At 58.0% G+C, this 9812-nt stretch overlaps 1 protein-coding gene across 1 annotated transcript; it reads right to left on the bottom strand.

Moving 5' to 3' along the window:
- Nucleotides 1-867: 867 nt before the first annotated feature.
- EDF1 (endothelial differentiation related factor 1) lies at nt 868-4449 on the bottom strand. The gene is made up of 5 exons (XM_027616034.1): nt 4272-4449; nt 2686-2737; nt 2205-2365; nt 1803-1896; nt 868-1290 (listed from the first exon to the last, which is right to left on the bottom strand). Exons 1-5 carry the CDS (start codon nt 4347-4349, stop codon nt 1229-1231), a joined length of 447 nt encoding a protein of 148 aa, XP_027471835.1. The 5' UTR covers nt 4350-4449; the 3' UTR covers nt 868-1228.
- Between the last annotated feature and the right edge of the window lie 5363 nt (nt 4450-9812).

Genomic DNA, 9812 nt, shown 5'->3' with positions numbered 1-9812 from the left:
CCAGGCAGGACCAAGGGCTAGAGACACCAGAGACAGACACAGTGGGACCCTGATAAGCCCCTGCCCCAGGCCCGGCGGGCACCCCAACACTCAGGTGGCCCAGCCCACCCTGTGGGACCCTGACCCAAGCCCTGTCCAGCCTCTGCCTTGCTGGGTGATTCCGCATCTGACTTAGGACAGGTACAGGTGACAGACCGAGTAGCAAACACTTAACCAGGTGTAAGGTGGTGTAGAGCTGGTCTGAGGGGGGATGCCCTGCTGTGTCTACGGTTCTAAATAAAGGTCCCGTGTCCGCTGTCCCATGGTAAATATCCTGTGTCGTAAGGGCTCCCGTGTCCACCATCCCACGGTAAAATCCAAGTGGCCCCCAGAATGACGTGTCTCAAAGCAGAGGTCACTCGGACCCTCGTGATGCTGCTGAGCAGGCCACTGCCCTCCCGGGCTCTGAGGATGAAGGCAAGCCCCGTCTCTGAATTGTCCTCCCTGCCTAATAAAACGGAACAGAATCCTTTTAACCCGGGGAGGGTCCCCCTGGGCATGCTGTCCTGGGGAGGGGGCGGGTGACATCCACACCCACACAGCCAGGTGCTCCCCTCCCGCCTGCAGGAAAGCTCCCCTGCCTTGCCATCCCGGCCCACTGGAGACTCCAAGCCAGGGGAGCACAAGGGTCTGGAGCCCAGAGGCCCATGCCCGTGAACTGTCCCAGCGGCCCGTAATAAGGAAGCAGCGCTGCAGAGGTGACCTTCACGGTCCCTCTGGCACCCAGGGGCATGTCACGAAAACCACGTCTTCCCTACTCCGTGGGCCAGAGAAGCGCGCTGGGGGCGTGGCAGGCCGCCCTGGACAGCAATGACTCTCCACAAGCAGGAAGGACAACAATCGTTTATTGGCTTCTCTAAAAGCCGGACTGGAGACGGCATCTTCTCTTCTGATCAGGCCGCCCCACCCCACAGCCCCGCCAGCGTGAGGTGGTCCCACTCAGAGCTCCCCGGGGAGCCACCCTGAGACTGGGCAGACACCGGAGATGGGAAGGAAAAAAAATCAGGAGAAGCAATACTTTGCAAGGTTTCGTTTGTTTGACAGCAGGTATGGGTTGAGGGGGTTCCTGGGCAGGGCTAACGCCCCGCGTTCCGCTCGGCCGCGTGAAGAGACCCACGCTGGCGCTGGTGGTCAAGGGGAACCAGCCAGACGAGATCAGCCGGAACGCACTGATTTCGAGGCTTTGTGTTCATTTCGCCCTTGGCCCCTTCTCAATCGGCTTCCCGATATCCTTCCCCCGGAGCTTGAGGCCTGAAAGAGCCATTGGCCCACTCACCGCCACAGTGGCCACTCCGGGACCGAGAGGCAGCACGGTGCCACGGCGCCCCCACCCATCAGCCCCCTTCCTCCACAGGAAGGAGCGGCGGGGAGAGCAGGGAGGCCGAAGACTGCCCCCCACCAGTCCTGGCTGGGCTCAGCCCACTGTCAAGGCACCTGCTAACCTTCCAGGGTAGCCCCTCCCAGAACTCGGGCTCCAGCGCTTCAGGAGGTCCACGTGCTGGGTGCCTCACTGACACCAGGGGAGGGCCACCGAGCCCTCTGTCCATGGGCTCAAAGGGCACTGCCCAGCAACAAAGGGGGGGGGGTAGAGGAAATGTGAAAGCCAGGGTGGGGGAGCGGACAACACTCAGGCAATGCACTCAGGAGCCTCTTAAGGGCCTGGAGAATTCTGCAACCTCGGGGGCCTTCCTGGGCTTGGTGGCTGCCCTGCACCTGGTCAGGCAGCAGCAGCAGAGACCCGTTAAAGGCTACAGGACACTCACCGATAGCTCTCTCGATTTTGCCCAGAACCTGGTTATTAGGAATGGCCCGTCCACTCTCGTAGTCTGCGATGACTTGCGGCTTTTCGTTGATTTTCTAGAGACGTATTTTGTGCACAGCAGTTCAGTAAGGGGAGACCACAAAACTAGCCCAGAGCCAGGGGAGTCACCACATTCCAGGACAACACGTGGGCCAAGGGCCTGATGGGGGGCAGTCCTCAGAGGCACGACAGAAGCCACGTCACACGCACGAGAAAGTGACAGCTGGCCTGATACAGCTTCCCCAGAGAACGCCAAGGCCAAGGGCAAACAGAAGCCTCCCCAAGCTGGGCTGCAGTGCCTTCTGAACACCGACCTCCCGCCTGCCCGACCACAGCCAGGGAGGAAGGGACCCGCCATGCTCACCGTTGCCAAGTCCTTCTGAGTCAGCCCCTTGCTCTGCCGGCCCTGCTGGATCACCTTGCCCACCTCCAGGGTCACCCGGTCATGGTGCAGCTCCTCAGTCTCCCGGTCCAACTTGGCCGTGTTCTTGGTGATCGAATGCTGTTTGTTCTGGCCAGCGGCCCCTGGACCGGCACGAGGCAAAAGTGCAGCACAGGGTTTGCCACAAACCCAAAAGAAAGCCATTTCGGAATGGAAACCAGGCCCAACAGGCGCCCTGTGCCAGGGTGACCTGGGAAGCCAGGCACCCAAAACACAGGGAACCCCGCGGGCTTACGAGCACGGGGCACCAAGTCTTCTGGTCAATCCCCTCCTGACTACGCCCAGGGTGGCCGCCGCCGACAGCCGTCCCGACACACCCCGGGGCACGGTGGGTGTGCTCTCTCCTGCTGCAGGGAGAACCCGAGAGCACGCCGCCGTTTTGCGAGGAAGCACGACTACTTACATTTCTTGGAAGTCTCCACATCCTCTCCTCGTCTCTGAGCTGCCAAGATGGCCTGGAAAACGTGGACACGGTTTTTGGTTAAAATCAGATGTGGCAACGCCTGCAGACACCCGTGCAGGCTGCTGTCAGCGGGTCAGGACGCGGCGAACATCCGGGGCCTCTGCAGCCCCCAGGCGGCCTGGCCCGGAGCTCGTGCCCTGAAGCTTTGTCCGAGACTGACAAGCGAGGCCAAGTCTACAACCCAAGCTCAGCACACAAACCCTCTGCCATCAGATACCCAGGCACCTGTCCACGAGGCGCTACGAAGGAAAACCCAGCCCGCTTCTCCGCTGCTGAGAAACCTGTGCTGACGACAGATCTACTCCTGCACAAACAACACAAAGGCCGCGCATTGCACAGAACCACAACCCACGCCCCCAAACATCGCCAACAAGACCAACACCCTGTGATCTCCATCTGCCAGATGTTAGTAAGATGTATCTCTCGACAATTCTAACGCCTCAGAGAAGAGACTGGGGCCGAGCTATGGGTGCTACGTTCAGAGGTGCTTTCTACACGTGTTCACGTCACTCCTAGCTTGTGACTGTCAAGTTTCCTTGGGGAAAAAAAGGACAGTGAAGTGGGTTCTAACCCTGCAAACGAGCAGCTCAGTGAATGCCTATCTCTGGGGCTGCAGCTAGTCCTGGCCCAGACCTGGCCGGCGGGTGCAGGCCCGAGGCCTCCTGAGGGTAGAAACTCAGCAGGGGTGGTCACTGAGCCGCCCCTCCACACTTACATGGGACTCACGTGTGAATTGTGGAGAGATCAGCCAAGCTACAAACCTTCCGTCCCTCTCAAGGCATGTCACCTACACTCCAGTGACCCAGAAGCAGAGTCCACCTGTGCCACCTCAGCGCAGGGACAGGGACTGCCTAAAACCCCAAACGGGCCTCAGCGGCGCTCCACAGCCGGCTTCAGACCGGCCAGGCGCCAGCGGAGGAGACCCTGGGTGTGCCCGTACTGCCTGCACCCCAGTCCCTTCTGAGGTCCTCCCCCTCAACCTGCCCTGGGCCCCTGCTTGCCCCAACCCCGCTGTCACTGGCCACAAGTCCCCCTGTCCCCATTCGGAGCCCCTACGACCCGGGCCCTTCCCTGGGCCTCCCTGCCCGGCCTGGATCGCCGACCCATCCTGGCCAGCCGGTCCTCGCCCCCACCACTCCCCCCCCCCCCCCCCGTCCTCCCAGCACCCCGACCAGTCCTCCCACACCCGGCCCCGGCCCCTCCTTCTCCCTGGTCCTTCGCCCTCTCCCCCACCCTAGCCCTGTCGCACACTGTCCCCGCCCGGCCATCTTCCTTGCTCTGGTCTCCTGTCTCCCATCCCTGGCGCTACACCCTCACCCAGGCCCCTGGCTGGTCCCCCGGCCCCTGGCCTACCCAGCCCCGGTCCCCACCCTCATCCCAGGACCGCACCTCGGACCCCGGCCCCGCCCCGCCCCCAGCTCCCGCTCGCACCCCCGGCCCCCCAGCCCCGGCCCCGCCCGCGTCCGCGCCCCGCGTCCCCCGCCCGCCCGGCCGCCCCGAGTCCCGAGGCCCGCACGGCGCCGCACCTGCTTGGACTTGGCCTGGGCGGCCGTGGGGCCCTTCTTGCGCAGCACCGTCACCGTGTCCCAGTCGCTCTCGGCCATGGCGGGCAGGCAGGTCCGGCGGTCCGTCCGGCGGCTCCGCGGCAGCTGCTCGCGACCCGGCGACGCGACGTCCCCTCGTCGCTCGGCCGCTTCCGGCGCCGGCCGCCGGCCCGCCCCCGCCTCCCCATTGGCCGGCGGCCCGGGGGGGCGGGCACTTCCCGCGGCTCGGGGCCAATCCGCGCCCGGCTCGTCCAAGCGAACGCCGGGCGGCGCGCGACGTGGGGCGGGCGGCGGCAGGGCTGTGCGCGGCCCGGGCGCCGCGGCGGAGCAGGGGCCCTCGGAGCACGGGCGGTGGGGAGGGGCCGTGGGAGGGGACGCGGGGGCGACAAGGGGAGAAGAGGGGGCGCGAGCAGGGGGGAGGGCGACCGCGGGCCCCAGGAGGAGGGGGGCGCGGGGGCGGCCGCGCAGGGGAGAGGGTGTGGGCGGAGGGGCTGCGCGCCTGGGGGAGGACGCCGGGGGCGCGCCCCGAGGACCGGGCCGCGGGAGCGGCGGGCCCGCAGCGTGCGGCGCCGGGTCGGAGCGGCGCCTTCCCGGTCCCGTGCGGAAGCGGCCGCGGGGGAGCTTTTCTGGACTCGGACTCGGTTTCTGTTTCATGCTCTGTTTTGCCCCCCCGCGCGCGATCCGAGGTTCGGTTTCTCTTCGGTCGTGCTCAACGTGCTGCAAAGATGGTGGGGGCAAGGGTGGATGCGGGTTTGGTGGGGCCTCAGCATATACGATTTGGGGAGGGGCGCTTTAAGAAAAAAATGTAAAATGGTAAGAATAACGTTAGTTACGAAAGCTAATATTCTAGTATAACGTGTGTAGTTTGTATAACGTTTAAAATGCTTTATTTTACAATACGGTAATATTTTATAGTTATGGTAATACGTAAAAAGAAATGTCAATACGTTTTTTAAAAAACTGACAAACCCTGCAAGCATCACAAATTTGGGGGAAAATGACATTTGTATGAACTAACAAGTGCATCTCTTTAATGCTTTTGCTTACGTTTTTGGCTGTATTCTTTTTGAGCACCACACTATGACTTTGCAGAATTGTTTTATGAAAAAACAGAAGGACTATTCAGACATTTCCCTAAGACGTTTGATAGAATTTGTATTTGTTGGTATTGATGTTCGTTGGGTAACACTTGGGGCTTTGCATAGATGCTCCTACAGGTTTATGCTCCACAAACACAGGAATTCTGATCAGTGCAATCCCCATCCAAAAAGGTATATGGTATATTAAATCGTATATACTGCTTTATGAAACCATTTGTCAGAGGAGACAACTGTTGGGGAAAGCCAAGCCCTGTGCTCCCAATTTGCAGATTCATTTCTGGTTCATACCACAAACCTTGTTTCCTCTTCACTTCCACATGCTTATGCTGTGCGGGTGGGTAATTGGTGGCCACAGAAGACCTACCCACCCCAGGAAAGGCAGGCAAGACTGAACACCATAAAAATATCGCATAAACCCCAGCTAAGTGCATCCCAACTCAAGGTCGCCTTAGTGGATTCCCAAAAGCGCTTGTGGTCACTCCAGTGGGCGCCACAAAGAGGGAGGAAGGAACAGCCCACCTGGAAAGAGGCAGTGGTTTCAACCAATTGTGGTTAAAATAAATCCACAAATTTCACCGACATTTGGCCATGTGAACCCACTGCTGGGATCTCGGCAAGGGACGTTGCATCAGCTCCGTGGTGTTGCAACTGCCCTGGTTGGCTCAGACCCAGAGAACAGTTATCTCAGACCTCCGTGTCCCTGTCCATGCAGGCGTCTGCCATCTAGCTTTTGGTCAGGAGTCCAGGCCTGAGGCCACAGAGACTTCTGGTGCCTCTGTCCTTTTGGCACAGTCTCTGACCAGGAAACGGGTGATGCAGGTGTCTGTAGCACCCCCAGCACCTAGGCTCAGCTGTGCACACCCTCTCCTGGCTCTGGGTGCTTCCCATTTCCTCAGCGTCCAGGGACGAGTAGCCTTGGGCGCGGACCTGCAGCAGGTGTCACACAGAACCAGCTCTAGGAGGCCTGGCACACCGTCCCTATTCCTTGTGTGTTGTCGACAGTGGGCAGTGTACTGGTGTTACCCATTCACACCTTCACACACGGAGACGAGAAAACAGTTTTAAAGCCTTCTGAGAGACAAAAAAACCCCAGCGATTTATGTATTTCTAAGGTAAAGTTTAAACGTATCCCTAATGAAAAGCTGGCATTCAATGTTATCAACTAAAAACTGTAGGGGCGCCTGGGTGGCTCAGTCGTTAAGCATCTGCCTTCGGCTCAGGTCATGGTCCCGGGGTCCTGGGATCGAGCCCCATGTCGGGCTCCCTGCTCGGCAGGAAGCCTGCTTCTCCCTCTCCCTCTGCTCTTCCCTCCCACTCATGCTCTCTCTCTCAAATAAAATCTTTTTTAAAAAGATTTTATTTATCTATTTGACACAGACACAGCGAGAGAGGGAACACAAGCAGGGGGAGTGGCAGAGGGAGAAGCAGGCTTCCTGCCGAGCAGGGAGCCCGATGCGGGGCTCGATCCCAGGACCCCGGGACCATGACCTGAGCCGAAGGCGGACGCTTAACGACTGAGCCACCCAGGCGCCCCAAAGAAAATCTTTAAAAAAATAAAAATAAGAATTAAAAAAAACCCAAAAGAGACCACATCAGTGCAGTGACAGTGCTTGAGTTACCGTCCAGCTGCTGAGACGTCTGGAAGCCATGAGGATTGGCTTTGGTCACACAGAGACACGGACCGAATCACAATTTCTAGAGTGTAGCGGAAGTGGCATTTTTAGGACTCCTACCAAATGTATCCTGCTTAAAGTCATCCCTAATCTGTGGCTGCAAGTGAAAGGAAATTACCGAAATTAAGATCAATAAAAAGTGTTCTTTTACCAACAATGAGCAAAAATAGATGGGCAAATACGGCTGGTTGTGTACTGATCATGACAAGGAGAAAAGGATCGATCATGACAAAATCATCAAGTTTGCAGACACTGAGCCTTAAAAACAGAGACTGGGCTATAATACTCATTACTGTGAAAAACGTACATGTTGGTATAAGTATTCCCTTGTTCTTGAAAAAATACAACAAAGAAAGTTTTAATCCATCATTTTTTCCTTTTTTGTACTTTCTATTGAACGTATTTTCTTTTTTTTCTTTTTCTTTTTTTGCTGGCACAATTCTGTATGTGAGGTTCAGACAAAGAACATTTTTACTGCTTTGTTTTCTGGCCACTGTCTTCCCTGAATATACCTCGTGCTGTTTTCACTTAGAAGGATCTGTCCATCTAGCCATCAGTGAGGACTGGAAAGGCCCGTGTGCGGGAGAAGGCAGGGCTTGTCACCCTGGGAGGGAGCACGGGAGACTGGACTGGGCTTCAGCCCCGGTCAGCTTCAGAAGTAGGACCACGGAGCTCAAGCCAGGTGCAGGGCGTCCGCGGATGGTCACTGGGAGAGAAGGGAGGCCAGGGGGCTGGAGGGGGTGGGGGCTGATGGGTGTGGCCTGGGGTCTGGGGAAGCTAGGAGGGACGGTGGACAGGTGGTAGGGCCAGAGTCGGAGGTCCCAGTTGGGCTGAAGGATGCTGGGGTCCTGGATTGTGGGACAGACACGGGGCTGTGGATCTTGGCTAGGCGATCAGCTTGGCGGGTCCGAGTGTGAGCAGCGCCACCACACGGTGTGCAGGTTTGAAGTGAGGCGGTCAGAGCAAAGTCCCTGCAGAGAGCAGGTGCGCGCGCGGCCTTCAGGGCCCGGCCGGCAGTTCTGGCGGAGGCCAGCAGAGGGCGGGCGCGGACTGGATGCTGCGTCCGTGTTGGGGGCGGCCGAGGAGGGCCAGCAGAGGGGCAGTGGGGTCTGGCTCCAGAGGTGGCCCTTGGGACCTGAACTCTGTGCAGCCGTTAGTTACCGGATCATGCCTTCATCTGTCCAACAAGAACAAGCCAGGAGCTGAACCCCAAATGAGGCCGGAGGGCCCACGGAATTCGGGGGACCCACATCTGGGGGAGGAGAAAAACTCACCACCTGATTGTAGTCACATGGGGTGAGGGGACGGGAAACCGTCTTAACACAAGGCCACCAGCAGAGAGACTCCTCTTTATCTGGAGACCTTGAGACCTGCAGAGGGCCCAGGCAGGGGCCAAGCACCTGGGAGAGGCAGCGAGCTGGTCCCAGTGAGGGCTGGCTGGCGCAAAGGCCCCGGGGCCAGGCCTGCCTGGTAAGCAGAGGCTAGGGATGGCCAGGGCAGCCTGGGCATTTTTTTCAGGTGATCTCTACACCCAGCGTGGGTCTCAAACTCACAAGCCAGAGATCAAGAGTCGCACCGCTACCAGCTGAGCCAGCCAGGCGCCCCCAGCCTGGGCATTTTTTTTTTTTTTTTTAACGAGGCAGAAGATGTTCAGAAATGTTTTATTTTTTCCCTGGTTGACAACGAAATGATCATCTGAACGGTAACGCTCACACTGTGTCCTGAAGTAAGACACACAATCTGCTGGCAGGGAGAAAAGAGGCGAATTTCATGGTTTCATCTGTTACGCTCTTGCAAAAAAGAGCAAATCAGGCCAGTTTTAAATTTAACAAACAGAAACATTACTGGTGCTTATTATACCAACACATTTTTTCATATTGAGAACTACCCCATGAAGCAAGCATTAACCTCCTCGAAGATGGGGAAACCGAGGCTCTGAGAATATCTGAGATCATTAAATCACATTATTCAGGAAGAGGCACAGCCAGGATGAGAATCCAGATCTTAAAAGCACATGGCTTATCAATTGAAAGAAAAAAGAAAAAGTCTTCCACTACAAGTGTAATACGTTTATCAGAGAGTATTTGGAAGAGTAGGAGGAAGGAAGAAAATCAATCCCTGACCCTGACTCCCAGTGGTTAGCCTGGGCATTTTTAATTCCGCATGTGAGGCTGTCGCCTGGGCCTTTGGCTCCGGGGTGTGGTCTGGCATTTGTGTTCCGAGGCTGGCTGAAGGGAGGCGGGTGTTAAATGGAGTAGGGCATCTGCAGAGTTTCCGGGGAATTTGGGGTGATCTTTGCTTTCTTCAGTGTTTTACAGAGCTTCTGAAGTGAGCTTCTGTTGCTTAAAACAACTGTTTTCCAAGCAGTAATATCATCAGGTGGGGCGCTGTACAGTGAGCATGCCCCTCCTCTTCCCTCCTCCCGCTTCTATTACTTTCCCTGTGTCTCTCCAAGTCTACAGACAGTACGAACTGGCGCGGAGACAGTCGTCCACCTCTGCCCACAGAGGACGCTGTGTCCCGCACGCGTGGGCCACCGCCACGTGCTCCTCTCCACCAGCAGCGCTCAGCATGGGCTCACACTGCTGGGGGGCAGCTCGGGGCTGGCCCTTCAGGACCGAGGCCTGGCTTCCTCCTCCGCCGTTCTGGGATGCCCCCAGGACGGGCCTGCCCCAGCACTCTGTGTTTCTCACCTCACCACCCTGTGTGTTTCTTCTTTTTGAGGAGGTTGCCCTGGGGGAGGGGCCGCG

Source organism: Zalophus californianus, chromosome 13 (genome assembly GCF_009762305.2).
Source record: "Zalophus californianus isolate mZalCal1 chromosome 13, mZalCal1.pri.v2, whole genome shotgun sequence".
Classification (NCBI taxonomy): Eukaryota; Metazoa; Chordata; class Mammalia; order Carnivora; family Otariidae; genus Zalophus; species Zalophus californianus.
The sequence above is the reverse complement of the archived record's forward strand: the minus strand, read 5'-3'. Positions and strand labels throughout refer to the sequence as shown.

Coding starts and splice junctions, on each gene's coding strand:
- EDF1 (XM_027616034.1), bottom strand. CDS start 4,349: ATGGCCGAGAGCGACTGGGACACGGTGACGGTGCTGCGCAAGAAGGGC. Junction 2,738..4,271: donor CCCAGGCCAAGTCCAAGCAG/GTGCGGCGCCGT, acceptor CACGTTTTCCAG/GCCATCTTGGCAGCTCAGAG. Junction 1,291..1,802: donor CAAAATCGAGAGAGCTATCG/GTGAGTGTCCTG, acceptor TGGCTCTTTCAG/GCCTCAAGCTCCGGGGGAAG.